The sequence below is a fragment of the Catharus ustulatus genome, chromosome 6 (genome assembly GCF_009819885.2).
Source record: "Catharus ustulatus isolate bCatUst1 chromosome 6, bCatUst1.pri.v2, whole genome shotgun sequence".
NCBI lineage: Eukaryota > Metazoa > Chordata > Aves > Passeriformes > Turdidae > Catharus > Catharus ustulatus.
Window position 1 is genome coordinate 6956184 of NC_046226.1, and position 17974 is coordinate 6974157.

General features: G+C 45.6%; 1 protein-coding gene across 1 annotated transcript in view; it reads left to right on the plus strand.

The window, feature by feature from the left end:
- The first annotated feature begins 11977 nt into the window (after positions 1-11977).
- RHOJ (ras homolog family member J) overlaps positions 11978-17974 on the plus strand; it is a 57086-nt gene continuing 51089 nt past the window's right edge. Inside the window, exon 1 of the mRNA XM_033063030.1 lies at positions 11978-12865. Within this exon, the coding sequence (XP_032918921.1) occupies positions 12688-12865 (178 nt within the window). The 5' untranslated portion in view covers positions 11978-12687. The remainder of the gene's footprint in view (positions 12866-17974) is intronic.

Genomic DNA, 17974 nt, shown 5'->3' on the forward strand with positions numbered 1-17974 from the left:
AATAGCATGGGCCTATTTACCTACTCAGCAGAATTAGCAGCAGGTGTTAGTGAATTTAACACCCCACCTGCAGTTAACAGGCACACATCACCACATATGCTGCCCCCACACAAAGTAAGAGAGGAAGGAATTCCTGTCTCAATCACAGGCCATCTTATGGAAGCTTTGCTGAGATCTTAAGTGAATCTGAGACAGAAAATAATGAGTTTTCCAGGGAATTTAAGCATCAGATTTATCTGTTTAGCAATAGTAAAAATTTAGGAGGTATGGGTCTCAGGCCACCACCATTAAATCTGCAGAGGGGGAATGCAGCATTAATAACTACAGAGGAGATGGCATGAACTTGAGTAGGGGGAGGTTTAGGGAAAAGTTTTTCTCCCAGAGGGTGTTTGGGCACTGGAACAGGCTCCCCAGGGAATGGTCACAGCTCCAAGGCTGACACAGCTCAAGAAGGTTTCCACAAAGCTCTCAGGCACAGGGTTTGATTCTTGGGGTGTCCTGTGCAGGGCCAGGAGTTGGGCTCCATGATCCTGATGGGTCTCTTCCAACTCAGCATATTCTGTGATTCTCAATTCTACACTGACAGCTGACTGCTCTGTCACTCAACTGTCCAGTGCATTAAATATTTTCAGAAACAATTCAGATTTTACAAGAGACTCACAGGGTAAGCATCCCAGAGCAATGCCAGACACTAAAATGCAGTAATTTCATGACCATAAGGCGCACTGGACTATAAGGCGCACTTCCAGGTTGGGGAAAAATTTTAGTCAAAAGGGTGTGCCTTATAGTCGTGAAATTACTGTAATTAGGGATGTTGGAGGAGAAAATCTAAGGCAGAAGAACCAAGGTATGGACTAAGAAAAGGTGAAAGTGGCACTGATGCAATGGATACCTTTAAAGCCACCTTCATGTTGGGAGAAATGAGCCTTGCAAGGGATACATGAAACAAATTGGTTAATATTTTATAATCACAGAATCATTAAGGTTGGAAAAGACCTCTGAGATGACTGAGTCCAGCTGATACCACAGAACCATGTCCTGAGCCAAGCAGAGAGCCCCAATGATGTTTTTGTGTTGAACACCACACTCTTCCTCACTGAAGGAGGTGTCTGCAAGATGGGCAACAGCAGGAGAAAAGACAGAATAGACTGTAAATTATTGAAGAATGATGTATCAATAAGGGGAGGACAGAGTCCTTGATTGTAGCAACCAGATCATGACTGGAATTTGGGGTGAAGTCAACACACTCCATACAAATGAAGAAGTATCTTCCAACAGAGGACTTCAAGTTAGTCAAGGAAAGGATGAAAGGAAATACCCCTGTCCAGGCAGAGCATACAGTGGGTGAACACTGCCATCAAATTTCATTAGGGTAACCAAAAGTTTGAGTCCACTGGGAAAAAACAAACAAAACAAAACTTACACATACTGTGGCCATTGTCACAGTGTCTGGCCAAAAAAAACCAGACAATTTGAGGTGTCCAAGAATCACTGTGGAACAGTGTGCTCTCACCACCAGGGCAGAGCAGGAGCAAAGTGATCACAAGAGCACTGAGAACAGTTTTTCTGTGCAAACAACAGAAAAGCCCACATCAGAAAATGAAAAAATTCTCCATCAGCTAACAAATGAAACAAAACCTTTATTTTGAATGGGTTTGGAGATGACAAGGCAGTGTCCCCTCAGGAACAATGACATCAAGGGTGTTAAAAGTCCCCTGCCTGCCTGCTCCAGAGAGAGTGGGAGTTTGGATAGACCACAATAACAGAGCTCAGCAGCTCAAGGTGACACAAACCCTGTTTTTAAACTATAATGGTCCCACTTTAGTGCTCCATGTTTTTTCCATCAAACAGTTGGAGCAGTTCCCCAGGATCCAAACCACAGTTGGCCTCTGACGCTTGGAATAACCTTTAGAGCAGATAAACCCCCCATTTTCTGTCAGGTACAGCTGAGTGTTTGTTACAGCTCCCTGGTGAGTTGCTATGAAAACCAGTGTCAAATTAATAAAAGCCTTAGGAAAAAGTGTCACAGGGTCAGCCACTGCTCCATATTTGGGGCTGTTAATTACAGAGAGGCAGGAGAGGCTGGGATTTCACCTGCTGGCACTCTGCTCACCGCTACTCATAAAACAGAAAATGCCTTCACGGCTGGACACGGAGGTCAGCTGTGGGAAGAGAGAGAGAAGGAGAAGAAAATAGCTTGTTAGGGTCTGAAAGCTTAAGTTCTCCCACTGCATCTTAACAGCAAAGCTGTGTGTATCCACAGTGGGAAACAGCAGCTGTGAGCAGCTGCCTGTTGTGAGAAGTAACCTCGTGGTTGTGGGAAGTTGCTTGTCCCACCAGCTCCATCCTGCTCAGATGTAAAAGTGGTTCCTACACTCTGGAAGGGAGAAAAGGTGGGATGTGATTGTGCACCTGAGAAGATCTCTTATCTTTGTTGTCACATATTTTTGCATTCCAAGCCCATTTTGAATCCACTCTTCTGAAACCCCAAAATTTGCCAGCTTGCTGGTCCCCAAACTGATTTGTGTTGGCTGGGAACCAAGGGACTTGCCAGCCAAAGAAATTTAGTCACAGGAAGTGTCCAGACTTGGATTTTGCCAGCCAAAGAAATTTAGTCACAGGAAGTGTCTAGACTTGGATTTTGCCTCTTGGGGCAGAATGGCAGCAGCTGGTAGGAGCTGTGTGATGCAACAAACTCAAGCACAAATTCAAGCCCAGTCAATGGGATGGTCTCAACAGGGAGAGGCAACAACAGGAGGATGAAAGAGCAGCAGTAAGGAAAGGCCCCTGTGTCATTGTTGATATCTTCACAGTCTTTGATACAGCTGGGTAGGGAGAAGGAATGTACTTCCCTAAAGGACATTTCCAGCAAACATCTCTGCTGTAACAGAGAGGAGCAGAGGAGCCCTGACCTGAGCCCTGAGAATTGTCTGCTCTGCTTGAGTGACACCTGGAGAACAGTTTAAACAGAAATCATGGAATGGTTTGGGTTGGAAGGGACCTCAAAAACCATCTAGTTCCAGCCACCACTAGACCAGGTTGGTCAAAGCCACATCCAGCCTGGCCTTGGACATTTCCAGGGATGGGGCAGGCACAGCTTCTCCTGTGCCAGGGCCTCAGCACCCTCACAGTCAACAACTCCTTCCTAGAATCTAATCCAAATCTACCCTTTCAGTTTGAAGCCATTCCTCCCTGTCCTATCACATTCTGTCCATATAAATAGTCCCTCTCCAGCTCTCCTGGAGTCCTTTTTGGTACTGCAAGGTCACAATATGGTCACTCCAGAGCCTTCTTTTCTCCAGGTTGAACAGCCCCAGCTCTCTCAGCCTTTCCTTGTAGCAGAAGAGCTCCATCCCTCTGATCATCTTCATGGCCTCCTCTGGACTCACTCCAACAGCTCTATATCCTTCAATTTTAGCACCTTACACTCAGTCCTTCCCCAGTGCTGCAGAGCAGCAGGTCCCACAGCAGGAAAATCCCATAAACAGCTACTCTGGCCCCCAGCTTGCACTGAGAGCAACCTGCTTTAGGCACAGCACATGACATTTATCTCAGCCAGAGATAACCAGTGGTCATGGCTCAAGGGCATGGGCTGCTATTTCTGGCAACTCCAGAACTTCACACATCAGCTGGACAACACTTCCCCTTCTGGCTGCCTGCTGTCACCTGCACCTTTGGCCTGCCAGAGGCTGGAGCTGCAGAGTGTCCCTGTCCCTGTGCTGGTGTGACAGCAGCCTGCTCCCACTGCTGGCTCCAGCCCTGCCAGCACAGGGCCATTGGAGCAGGGGCCACGGTGACAGGAGGGCATTTAAACCAGAATATTATGCAAACACCGAGTGAGAAGGCAAACCAGACCTTTTATAGAAATAAAAAGCACTGGTGAAGTTTTGCCTCGTTCCCACAAGCACGCACTCAGCCCAGTTCCATCAAAAGCAGGGCAGGCAGTGACATGGTTGAGTGCTGAAAGGCTGCTGCTCTGCTATTCACGGCATGACAAGTCACAGAAAGAGCTGTCACATGAACCCACTCTCAGATGATTCCCCAGTGGACTGTTTTCCAGTCCTCCTTACCTCAGCACAAATTTGGAAAAGGACTGTTAACAGGAGCTGGTCAAAAATTTGGGAAATCTCATCAGGACAGGTTTTTGAAGAGCCTGACAGCTCCTTTTCTGGGAAAACCTATAAAGTAAGTTTATTTGTGTTATTCCACTTATTGATCTTTTTCTTTTTTCTTTTCTTTTTCACCAAAAATTTAAATGTAGCCCAAAATTATCTTGGTGAAATTGAGACAGGCATTGAAATGGAAGCAATCTAAACTCTACTTCCAAACTGGTGAAGAAAAAAAAATTAACAGTATTCAAGACATCTAAGAAAGAGGAGACATGTATGTAAGCACCATGCCATCATTCAGATATTTAATGAATGGCTTTAAATGGGGATTATCATTTGTCATGGTTAACCAGTAACTCAAACAGGAAAATTGGTCCTAAACTAAGGAAAATAACCACAGGGATTCCTGCCATTCAGTGGCAGGCACTGGGAGCAAACCCAGAGAGCTCTGAGATGGTGACTAATGTTCAGCCAGGCTCACTTTACATAAATGTGCCACTGTGGGAGAAGAGGGAGCAGGGAAAGGGAGCCCTGACCCTTGAAAACCTCACAGGGCTGCCCCAGTGCAGAGCACAGCACCACAGCACAGCATTCAGCACCCACACTTCAGCACAGCTGCACTGACTGTTCTCCACCTCTCCCTCCCCTTCCATCGCATGCTCAGCTATTTGCAGGTCCTGTGGTTTAACCTAAGGCCTTAACCTTTAGCCTGATGCAATTTCTGGACATTTCAGCAGCCTAGGTAGGGTGCCCACATTCCTCACTTGTTTTACCACCACACCCAGACACCTTTAAAGCACGAGGATGATTTGGCAGTGCAAATAAAACCTCCAATTCCTACAAAAGGAGCAAAGCAGCCCTCTGCTGCCAGCACTTCTCCCATAATTCTCATCACTTGTGGAAAATCAAGCTGTCCCTATAGTGAGCTGGGGGATGTCAGCCTGCAGAAAACCAATTCAAAGAGGGGAAAAAGAGCAGAAGAATTTTCTATGCATTTTCTCCTTTAAAAAGCTCATTGTCAGGTTAGACCAAGCACTTTCTGGGGGGCAATCAGCAAGTTGGTTTAATTGTGTCATGGGCCCACACCCTCAAACAAGGCAGGAGCTGGTCCCTGCCCTGAAGATCAGCAGTATAAATAATCTATATAATAGAAAAAAAAAAAAAGCATTCCTCGTTCCTATTTCACTCATGAGGTAAGGGCTTTACTTGGATGATCCCCTCTGCCTGTGCCAGTCTGAGCAGCAGTTTTGGAAATGGAGCTCCCAGGTCTCATTGCAGTGCTCTGGCACAGGGCTCTGCTGAGAATGGGCTCAGCAAGGAGACACAGCATGAAAACTGTGACATCCCTTTGCTTGCCACCTTGGTCCTCCTCCTGTCTGCCTGCTCCTGCAATGTGGAGGCAGCAGCAGCCTTCTGCTTATTTTTGAGCAGAGGCAGAAAGATCACATGAAGCAAAAAAGCACATTCCCTTCCTGGAAGCAGCCTGCTCCCTTCTTTCCAAGAGAGTAAAAACTCTGCATGAATGTTTTATGAATCAGACGTGTGTTCATTTCAACGATAAAGCCAGCTTGGCAATTTGGGCTGGGAAGGGGGAAGCTGAAAACCTGCAGATTCCAGCTGGCATGTTTTTAGACACGAACCTCTTCCCCCATTGGAAACATTACATTTGGACCCATCTAACTTGGGGAAGTTTCTCTGCTTTTAAAGAAATTGCAGATTATGTCCCAAGCATTACTCAGAGGTGAACAAAACAGATTTGTCCCTGTAATGACTTCACTGAGTACCTGCACACACGGTGCTAATTGATCACAGTGCTGGTGTCCTCAGTGCTGCTTGATTTCCTGATTGCAGCCCTTTTACATTCCCAGCAGTCCACCATCTGCAGAGGCAAATGCCATTTCGAGATGCAGAAGAGGCATAGATGAGGTTTCTCTTTGCTTCACCTCCTGCTGTACCATTCAACCTAAAATAAATGTAATTTAGGAAAAAATCTCCATGGAAAACATCATAGGTAGGGAGAAAGAAATTGCCTGAAGTGATGGGGTTGGTTTTTTTTGCTATGTTAATCCCAGGCTGAATTCTTACCTAAGTCCACTTCTCCCCACTGTGATAGGGAGAGGTAAACAGCTTTTGTCAGAGAGAAGAGAAGAGAAGAGAAGAGAAGAGAAGGGAAGGGAAGGGAAGGGAAGGGAAGGGAAGGGAAGGGAAGGGAAGGGAAGGGAAGGGAAGGGAAGGGAAGGGAAGGGAAGGGAAGGGAAGGGAAGGGAAGGGAAGGGAAGGGAAGGGAAGGGAAGGGAAGGGAAGGGAAGGGAAGGGAAGGGAAGGGAAGGGAAGGGAAGGGAAGGGAAGGGAAGGGAAGGGAAGGGAAGGGAAGGGAAGGGAAGGGAAGGGAAGGGAAGGGAAGGGAAGGGAAGGGAAGGGAAGGGAAGAGACAACTGTGCAAGAACAAAACCAGAAAGCAGAGAAGGCAGAGGCAACAGCCAGTGATTTTCTGGAAGGGAATGAGAGAATTCTGATGCAAACAGGGAGAATATGCTCCAGGTGCAGATATTCCACTATCCAGAGGGAACTTTCACACCTCCAAGGAAAACTCATGCTCAAAGCCCCAATTCAAGTACCTGTGAACAGAAAACAGCTGGAAGTGCAGGCTCTGGATAGGTACCACCAGCTGGGGGGTGGGAGACACACACAGAGCACTGTCTGCAGTCCGTGGTGCAGAATTAGCTGTGAGGTAACAGGGAGAACCACCTGCCCTAGCTGAAAACTGCCCTTCCATTCACAAACATGTGCAATTCTCATTTTACAGTTCTGGGAAGCAAGAGGGTTCTCTACTGGACAGGACACGAAACTTCCTTTGCTTGACCTTCTCTCCCAGAAGGCTCTTGTTTTATTAGCCAAGGGCAATTCAATGGTGTTAATTATGTCCATGGCAGCAGCTTGAAGCTGGGAACCCCCCACTGGTGGCATGGACCACCACAGTGGTGGTGCTGGTGGCAGCTGCCTGGTGGGGTGGGATGGCTGGAGAGAGCCCTGCTCTCTCTCAACAAGCCTCAGAGATGGCTCTCAGCACCTGCCCATCAGCAAGATGCTTTTAAAAAGGCTTCACACAGAGCACTTCCACCCCTCCCGTGGTCACTGTTAAACTATTACCTTTTTTCTCCTGAATTTGCTGCTTCTGCTTTTCAATATACCAAATTCACTTGAGGTCTCAGGGAGCACTTCACTGGAGTGGGAGGCTGATAAATGGGGCTGACAGAAAAAGGGGAAGAGAGGATGGAGGGAATAAGATAAAATGCTCTAATTTAATTAAATCTTTGCACAATGTGGAGGGCAGCCCTAGAACAATCAGAAGCCACCCCAATATCTAAGACTGGAGGTGAGAGATATGGTGACTGTGGGGCTGTCCTAAAGTCCCAAAGATGTTTTTTTACTGCAAAAGTCTGGCTCTTACAACAATATAGTTCAGGCAAGATCCTGAATTTGATGGCCAGGTAAATTTGGTTTTGAACAGCACAGTGATAGTTAAGCTTAATGTAGTTTTGCTATGTTCAGTCCAATACCAACACAACCTCTGCCCTAAAAAAACCTCAAAATCCAAACAGATTAGACAAAGGATAAGAAAAATGTGAGAAGATTTGCCTGAAATCAATTTACAGTTCAGTAGTAGTGCCAGAAACTTCATTTCATCATCAACACTGGTAGGTGGAAGGAGAGTGGCTGAGTGTGTCTATTTCTAGCAGCAAGACATGGGGAGAAAAGCTTCACAGCAGTGTTGTCACCTTCAAAATCCCCCACCTTGGGGAGCTTCTTAAGGGTGAGAATGTAGTGACAGATCTGCTTGGTTTAGCCAGGAGAGGATTTAGATGAACAGGACCTAAGGAAGAGTAAGGCTCCCTTAAAATCAGTCAGGTCTGGTGAGAAAATGAGTTAATGCAGAACACTGCTCTGGCTGTCAAGTTCTAAACTCAGAGGATTGCACAAAGTTAGACCACTGCACTTCAGGAGGCACTGGAGAAATGTGGGGATAGCAGGCTGGCCAGGGGAAGAAAGCAGGGAGAGCACGACAGCATCGTATCACTTTTATCCTCCTGTAAGCCTGCACAGAAACAGAATAGAGTTAATTGGCCAAGATATGGCTAATTGCAGAGCTAATTAAAAATTTTGCAAGTCCTTCATGTCCTGCAGATCTTCTCAGCTAAATTTTTTGCACCAGCCTTGAACTTGCCCATCCCCTAGGAAGCAATCCCAGGCACCCCTGTCTGGCCTGGGCTGATGAAGATGAAGGTGATGCATCCCCACAGCGCAGGGGAGCTGGAGATACCTGCAGTCTCAGGAGTAGATCTCCTGCCAGTTAATTCATTAATTAACAAAAAGTCAGAGGCACTTCATCTAGAGCAGAGATTGCCTGGGAAACCTGGCTAGAAAGTGCCTCAGGTGACGTCTTCAGTCCATGGTGCTCACAGCACCTGCTCAGGTCTGTGTGTGCTGGGGAGCCCTTGGCCAGAAATTTGTAAAATCAGTGGGAAACAAGCTGGGCTGGATACCTGAGAACCACACACATTTAAACAAGATTTCCAAGCATTCTGGCTTTTTTTTTTTTTTTTTTTTTGCTTGAGACATCTTTGCAAACTGTGGCTCGTAACCACCCTGCTCTTATTGGGTTTGTGAGATGGTAATGACTGAAATCTTGTGAAAAAATCTGACCAATTCTAACCTGATTAGTGAAATAGCAAAAACAAGCCCTGGATTGAGACTAAATCATTAGACCTTCTGACATTTGCTAATGATTACCAATAACCCTGTGGCTTCCAGGCTGGGGCTTGGAGGCAGCTCCATTGTTCAGAAGAGCTCTTAGGGGAGTGAAAGCACAGAAGCACAAGTCAGATGAACCTATAGCATTGCCACTTGCCATTTGCAGGTTAACAAATCTTCTGTAAAATGCAACAGGATTGCCTCAAACTTTGCCAAACTGAGATGACAGGTCTGGCCTGTTAATTCAGCAAAGTCAGAGCCAACATGATAAGTAAAACAACAACAACCCCAGAGTAGCAAAGGGGTAAACACTCGCTCAGTCCCTGAGTAAAGTGGTGTAAAACAGGATCAAACTTTGCTGAAACTAAACCAGCTCTTAAAATGTTTTGATCCAGCTGCTCTAAATGGTGCCAAACTGAGTTAAAGTCATGAGATTAAAAAGAACATGTGCTTTTAATCTGGATACAATTCTTATTTTATAACTTTATCGTAACTCCTCTAAGCTACACATATCACCTATATAGGTAAAGCAAAGCTGTAGCACTGAGTTTGAGTTTTGCAGGTGAGATGTCAGCCTTCCTCACCTTCAAGATAAACTCCTCCTCTTGTTTTATTCCAGGCCATCCATTATTTAGGCTCTGGATTCATTGCTGCAGTTCCATCATTCACACTGAGGGATATAAAGCCTTTTATTGATGCATTTTTAACTAAAACTGGTTCCCCACAAAGTGTCCCATGCATCAGAGCTTAGAATTGGAAGGGTCTGCAAAGACCTAAGGAGTTCAGGAAAAATTTCTGCCTTGAAAGGATGCACTGGAATGGGAGGTGTTGGAGTCACCACCCATGGAAGTGTTCTAGAAATGACTGGATGAGGCACTCAGTGCTGTGATTTAGTTGCCATGTGATAATGGAGCAAAGATTGGACTGGATGATCTTGGACATTTTTTCCAGCCTTAATGATTCTGGGTTTCTCTGATTCTATGATCGTTCTGTTCAGCCCCTTGATAGCAAGAGAAAACCTTTAAATTTTGGAAGATCTTTTTTTCAAAGGGGAAGAGAGAATAAAGTCACCTTAATCCTCTAGAAAAAAACAGCAAAGAAATTTCATCATTTAACTTCTTAAAAGAAGTGGAGGTGGGCACAGTCCTGCTGAAACTTGCCGAGCTTTATGACCAGGGAGGAATGAGACACAAGGATCTTGTTGCAGGGCTAAATCTGGCCCAAGCAGGATTAAATCTTGCCTTAACTGGAGTATGTCTGATGTTGAAAAAAGATCGATTATGCCAGTGTAAAATGGGAAGCAAGACAGCTTTTGCTTTTGTCTGATAGAGGCAGTGGGGAACTGAACCATGAATTGTTGGAATGTTTTTCTTCCTCAGGCTGTGCAGTTACCTTGCAACAGCATGCACCTACATATTTGGCAAACTTTCCCCACAAGGTCACCTGGCTGGTAAACAAAGGCACAGGGGGGATCAGGGTGCTGGTACCTACTCAGCTGCACAGCCACTAAACAGAGCACAGGCTTGGAGTTTGACCTGAATTACAACTAGAAATAAGCTTACAGAATAAATCCCTGCAGCATGTGCTGCACCTCAGGATGACCCAGCCAGGCTGCTGATGGTGGAAGTGATCAGCAGAGCAAATGCTTGGAGAAGGGGGGTTCTGATGCCCAGAGCTCACAGGTTTTCTTGGATGAAGCTCAGCCTGGGGCTGCAGTTTGAAGCTAGGAGGATGCACCTGGTCTCCTAACTCTGGGAAACATTTTAGTGATGTCTCTGGCAGCAGGTGAGCCTCACACTGCCTGCCCAGATCCCTGTTATCAGCAGGGAGGGGGGCATGAATGAGGGGAAGGTCACAGCACAAATTACTGAACGGCCAGGACTCCTGGTTAGAGACAGCAAACAGAGCTCCCTGGGGCTCTCCAGGTGAACAGACAAACCTTGTTCACATGTTTTATCCATCTCCCATCTATTTAAGTGTTCAAGTCCAGCTTGGATGGGGCTGGAAGCAACCTGGTCTAGTGGAAGGTGTCCCATGGCAGGGGGATTAGACTAGATGATCTTTGATGTCCCATCTATCCCAAACTACTACAGGATTCTATAATTCTACCACTTCTTGGGGAAGATGTCCAGAGCTGATCCAGCACAGCTGGATCATTGAAGAGCTTTGACAGACTTAGCCTGTCCAGGGGAGGTTGCAGGTGGGCCTACCATGTCCCTTCACCAAAATAACTGAAGGACACACATTTTGGGACTCCAGAGTTCCATTATTATGGCTGTGTTAGTCTTTACTCATGCAGTTTGGGGCTAAAAGGCTTCCTTTCCAAGGCTGTGCTGGTCTTTGCACTTCCAGGTGTGCACTAACCCGGGCTTGTGTGTACCTTTGGCATTTATCTCTCACCAGGTGTGAGCAGGGCAGGGGAAGCATTTGTGCAGTGCCAGCAGGGGGGAGTTTCCCCCTCTCAAAGCCTTCCAGCCTCGTGGAAGGGAAGTGCAGCCAGCAGGATGCGCTGGGCTGCTGCACTGGGGTTTGTGTCAATGTCTGGCTCGTTTCTGCTGGAAATTGCAAAATCTTTCCTGTGCAAGGAGCGGGAAGTTTTGCCCTTCGTGTACATGTAGATTGTTGTGTATTTAAATGGGGAGAAGGCTTAGGAGGCACGTGAAGCACAGGAACAAACCAGAGGAGGGGGCAGGAATCTTGTAGTTCAAAGCTGGTTTTTCACAGACTGCTATGAGGGAAGGGGGGGGGATGTTGTTTGTTTGCTTAATTTTTTAATTTTTCCAACTCTTAATTCTTCTTTATTCTTTCTGTCTGTGTTTACATCTTCACATTAATCTGTCTTCTGGGGGGGGTGGATGAGGGGAAAGGCAAGAGAAACTTTCTGAGAGTGTGAACTGAAAAATCAGTTATTTATTCTTTATAGCAAACACTTCAAAGAGCTATAGGGAAAGAAAGTTGACATTATCTAGCAAATATATCTCCTCTCTGCTTCTCCACCTCCCCCTTTCCCAAATGGGAGAAAATACCTATTTGAGATGAGGGGAGGTCGTGCCTGGGGTCAGAGGAGTCCCTGGGACAGGGGCAGAGTCACAGCCTGGCCAGGATTCCGTATTCTCCCAAATCCTCCTCCAGGAGAGCAGCTGGAGCGCAGGATGGAGCAGAGAGACTAAAAAACTTCATTCTGCAGGGGGACCTCTAGTGTTTTCCTTTCTCCATGTCCTGGCAGAGTTCCTCCAAAGTACAAATACACACAGAGCTCCCATTGTTTGCAGCCCTTCACAAGCCCACTGATCCTAATATGGAATTCAGCAGGAAACCCATGATTTCCTGACACACAGCAAGCTGGAGAAAGAAAGGAAAAACTCCATTAAAAACCTCCAGACTCTCCTCCATGTAGAAATGAAATGGAAAATGGAGTGGATTTAGCAGGAATCCCTGGTTCCTGCGGCCAGGCTGGAGGAAGGGAGACGCGGATCTGCTGCTGATATTTCTGAAGTCGCAATAAAGACTGCGAACAGCCGGGCAGGATGAGGATTTCCTGACTGGGACAAACAAAAAAAGGACAGATCACTCTTTTTTTATGATATTCCTCTCCGTGTGTTTAATTTATTCACCTCGATGATCCTCTTGACTGATCTGGTAACTGTTAGAGGCGGCTGTGACAGCCTGGAAGCATTAGTATGATTTCCTGAGTTTGAGATTTGCTGCTCCCCCCGCAACCCCCTCCTTCTCCAAACTCAGGAAAAGTCAATACAATCGCACTTCATTTTTCCTTCATGTGCACTTGGAAATCCTGGGAGCAGCAAGAGCAGCAGCAGAAGCAAGAATGAACTGCAAGGAGGAAAATGACAACTGCACTGACGGGAGCAGGAACAACAGCAAGAAGATGCTGAAATGTGTGGTGGTTGGGGACGGTGCAGTGGGGAAAACCTGCCTGCTGATGAGCTATGCCAATGATGCCTTCCCAGAGGAGTATGTCCCCACTGTGTTTGACCACTATGCAGGTAAGAAAGTGCTTTAAATGAAATTTAATGGAGAGCTGCAGGACACTCAGGTGGGAGGAAGCTGGAGGAGAGGACAGTTCAAAAGGGATGCACGGGTTACTTCTTGTCCAGAAATGTCATTCAGGCCTGGATGGCTGCCAGGCAGCTTAGATGGCAGCTCGTAAAATTGGGGCAATGCAGGATTTATTTAGAAAACTTATTTGTTTGCTTCTGATTTTTTGTGTCTCTTTTTTGGCAAATAAAAAGCATTGGGGGTGCAGTGAAATCCGCTGTGTTTTGGGACAACAAATGTAATTCAGCTTCTATCAACTTGTATTCTTGGTTAGTTTTTTGAAGTTCTGAGCTTTGCAGTCTGCAGTTAGGAAGACTATACATTTGTGTGTGTGTGTGTGTGTGTGTGTGTATATAGATATATATATGTATATATATATGTGTGTGTGCGTGTATGTATGTGTGTGTATATATATATAGATAGATATATAGATGTGTGCTATCACAAGCTAGTCCCTCTTGGCAAATGATGCATAAATTACAATATTTATATCCTATTTAAGGGATAATCTTTGATAATATATCCTATTTAAGGAGTGATCTTTGAGAAAACCAGCACAGTCTCTTTCCAAGCTGTCAGTATATAACTCTCCTTTCAGAGATGTTTGTTACTTCATCTATAAATAGATTTTAATACTACAACTTGAAGGTAGTGAAAAGCAGAAGAGGTGATTGATTTGAATCCTTGATAGCAGGGGAATTTGTAGTAGAAGAAAAATCACAAACATAATCAAGATCATCAGTGATACTCACTGCATTGCTGTGCAGAACAGACCACAGATTAAGTACAATATTCACAGGCCTCTTTCTGTAGCAATTACTGATTTTACTCAGCTGTGTCCAAAGTTATCACGCAGATGTTTCATAGGCTAAAACTGGTGTTCAAACATCTGCTCAAATTTTACTATCCCAAATTCTGCTGTTTTTCTTCTCCCAGTGCTCCTTTGGCTTAAAGGGGTTTTTTTATAAGATCCCTGACACACAGATTCTAGAAGCACTGCAAAACTCATTGCTTATCTTGCAGCAGCAGTTGGAGTTTCCCTCATTCTCTCCCCACCTCCTTAAAAACTGAATTTTCATGGCGTGGCTTATCATAGATTTGGTATTCTGTAATGGGAAAAATCCCTGTTTGCATTCTGGCTCTGTGTCAGGTTTAGCAGATGAACTGGCCAAACAAGAAAGCTGTGTAATTGCAGAATCTGATCCATGGAAATGTGAAGACCTTTTCCTCCACAAGAGTGGGCAGCATCACTTCTAATGCAAGCAGCTCTCTCTTTTTCTCTGCCCTTCCTACTAGATACACTGAGTGATCACTGTAGAATAAAAACTTTTCCACAGATAAGATATACAACAGAATATTGCTTGTTGGAAATACGTGCTTCCATGAGCCAAAATCCCTTAGGGCTGCTTATATTGCAACAGCACCCACTTTCCTGTGGTAACTTCAGATCTGCTCATCCCTTACAAAATGCTGATCCCAGCACCCACTGCCCTCTCCCACCCTCCTCCAAGCCCTGCAAATGCCTCTGCCTATGGAAAAAGCCACAGCTGGTGCCAGACCATGTGGGCATCAGTTTTGGTGGTTTTGGTGTGAGCCTGGGGGCTGTGCACACCAAGGGCAGTGATGCCAGCCAGCCAGGCTGGCACTTGGGGGAACAACACTCTGAGTTTTTCCTTCCTAGCCAGCCACAGGTGACTGTCAGGGACTTGCTCTGATTCCCTTTCCTCTGTCAGGAGTGTTGGAAATTGCCAGTGACCTCAAAAGTTAGTGAGGGATGTGAGGGCTGAAAGAAGGACAGAATAATCATGATTTCCTTGGGGTAAAAGGAGTATGCAGGCACTTTTAAATCAAGCCTCACTTTCAGGGTTTGAAGATTTAGCCTCTAAAATATCTCCACTATTTTAATGTGCCTTCTTAACTACTATAGCACATAAATATAAAAGTATTTTCAATGAGAAAACTCATAAAGATGAGGGGGAAACATAGCTCTGTATATCAACATGCTGTTCTGAGGCAATCTCTGTCCAGTGGCAGTGGTCAAAACCAGCATTGATCACAAATGGAATTTCAGTTTTTTGAGGAATCCCATCATTTATTAAACCAATTTCACTACAAAACTACACACAGAGTCGAGCAGTAGGAATTACTTGTAGAGCAGAGTGCTGAAAAAAAATCCCACTCATAAAAATATTACATGGCATAAAGTATACCACAGCCTATTTAAAATACTGTGGGTATTGACTGAGCAAAGCACTCACTTGGGACAATCTTACCATTGGATTTTCCACATCCATCTGTGTGGCAGCCCATGGTGAAGGAGAGAGTGGCACAGCAGTACCTTGGGCATGGTGACAGCACGTGGGAAAGCTGCACACATGGACACATCCTGAAGGGTGTAGGAGACTGGAAAATCACATTGAAATTTTACCCCAGGGAACTGGCTTCTCTACCCCTGTCCTTGCTACTGCTGAAACCACCTGTTTCAGTTTTCCCAAACAAGCTGAAAACATCAGATTCAATGGTTCATTTCTGTGCTGGAAATGCTCAAAAGCAATTAATTGCTGCAGATTTTTGCAAAGCTTCACTTTCCATGGAAGATTTTCCACCCAGGTGTTATTACCAGCAGTGGTGTGCTAGCCAGGGCTTCCTCTTGCCTCACCAGGTCACAGCCTGGTTGTGATTCCCGGGGCATTTACCAATTTATTCTTTCCAATGGAAAATGTAGGGGGTGGGGAGGGGAAGCATTAAAACCCAAGGATTCCAGTGGTGATCTCAGAGCAGTTTCTCACTGCCACGACTCCAGCGACTCGGGGGGGAGACAGTGATGCTCTCCAGCCCAGCTTTGGGAAGAGCTCCAGCTGCACCAGTGCTGAGGCCAAGGCATTAACTGTTCATGGCCCTGGAGCACCAGCTCTGTGCACTTGCCCTGCTGCAGCTCATCTCCTCAGCTCCTGCAGCTGAAGCAGCTGGACTAGAGACAGGAGTGGTCTGAGGAAGCAACAGCAGAGTTCCAGCATTTTTAGATCTGCACGGTGCTTATTCAGTGCCTTTCACGTGAAAGAGCTCGAAACCACTTTATAAAAGTTGGGCCCCAACCTGCCTCTCAGGAAATCCAAGGCAGCAGCTGAGTGTCACCCAGGGAAGGAGCAGATATTCCTGCAGACACTCACACAGCATTTACAACTTGTATGCAGCGGTGCCTGGCACTAAAAGCTCTTGGTGGCTCAGCACGTGTGCAGCTGCACTGTACAGAATTCCAGACCAGTTATTAGCTCCACACTGGTAATATTCTGCCACAGATTTCACCCACAGTCCACAAAACCAAATTTCTTCAGGGCCTGTTGCCAGAGTTGGGATGTGGCAAGTGTGGAGTAGGATCAGAGCAATGCCAGACAGATGGGGAGGGCGAATCTGTTACTTGGATATGAAAATGGTTTCTTTCATTGGATGCATGGAATTTTATGAGTCTGGTTATTTCTCAAGACATTCTGAAGAGGTTTTGCTGGAGGCCAGAGCCCTGAGTAGGCTTCCTTGCTTTGGTGAATTCCCAAGTCCCACACTGGAAGTGTTTAGCCACAAGGCAAAGGGCTGATTCTAGGGCAGGCTCACCAAAGTGCTGTCCCAGCAACAAACAGGATATTGCTGGCAATAACTGCAACAATAGGCACTGTTTGGATAGTGAGTAGATGCTTTAACATGCTGGTTCCACTCCATCTTTTGAACATCAAATGCTGGTTTTCTGTGAGCAAAGGCCTCTCAGCCAGGGTGACTTCTATTGTGCTTGGCTATGTAAGGTTACAAATGTTTATTTAGGGCTAAGGTTGGACCAACAAAAAAAGTCAGTTCAACTACTAGCAGAATTGGCTTAACAGTACCAAAGTTAGCTGGCTTGCTCTGTGAAATACATAAGAAAAATGTGTGTTGTTACTTAGGAAGGCACTAAGCATCCCATTTTATATTCATGAAGCTTAAAAACATAGCAATTTTTAGCATGAAATTTATTCATCCTAAAATTTCTATCCAGGCTTCCTGGAGAGGCAATCAATGCCCCAGGGCTGTCAGTATTTAATAAGCATTTGTATAATGCCCTTAATGACGTACTGTGAGTTTTGGTCAGCCCTGAAATGGTCGAGCAGTTGGGCTAGATGATTCCTGTAGGCTCCATCCAACTGAAACTACTCTGTTCCACTTATTCCAAAAGTGCATTTCTTGTAAGAATAAAAAGAACTCTCCAGGCTTAAGGAGCAGTAAGGATGGCAGGCAGCTAACTTGGCCCACTGTGCAGACAAGGGTGATTGGACTCATTATAGGGCTGAAGTCTGAGGAAAAGAGGGTTTTGAGCCTTAAACTCAACTCTGTTCAGGCACAGTACAGAGATGAATACCATACAAACAGTTTTAGGAGCCAAAGTTGCATCTTTGATAAATGAGAGAGGTCAATCCCTCCAAAGGAGAACTGTGAAGCATCTGCAAAAAGTAGATGGTGTAAACATTTCCCTCCCCTCATGTGTCAGCACAAACTGGTGAACATTTATAAATAGTGAACCCATTTGAAAAAAATTAGCATTGGCATGTGATCAGCTAATTAATAGCATATAGAACAGCTCAGCCCTGACTGGGGCTCTGTAAATTAAAAGCAATATAGAAGAAGAGAGACGTTATTTACTGTTAGGAGACACATTTTTTGTGCTTCAGTGATGATTCAATGAATCTGTCTGACTTTGGACTGAAGTGGGCTGGAGCATCAGCAGTCTCACAGGGCAGTGATTCTAACCTTGCTGGCCAGACAAGCTATGCAGAAAGGGAGAGTTTTCTGCTCTGGTATTTTTAATAGCATAGAAACAGTACTACTGCTCTTGCCCAGAGCAGGCAGCTTGTACCTGTGCAAATCCACAAATCTATTATATCCTGCCTGTATGTGACAGCACTGACCCAAATCCCTGTTCCTCATGTCCTCTCATAAAGAAAGGAGTTGGGAGTGGGCTCTCAGTGATCCTGGGGCTGCCCATGGCTGGTTGCTCTCTGTCCTGGGCAGGCAGGAGCACCCAGGGGAGCACC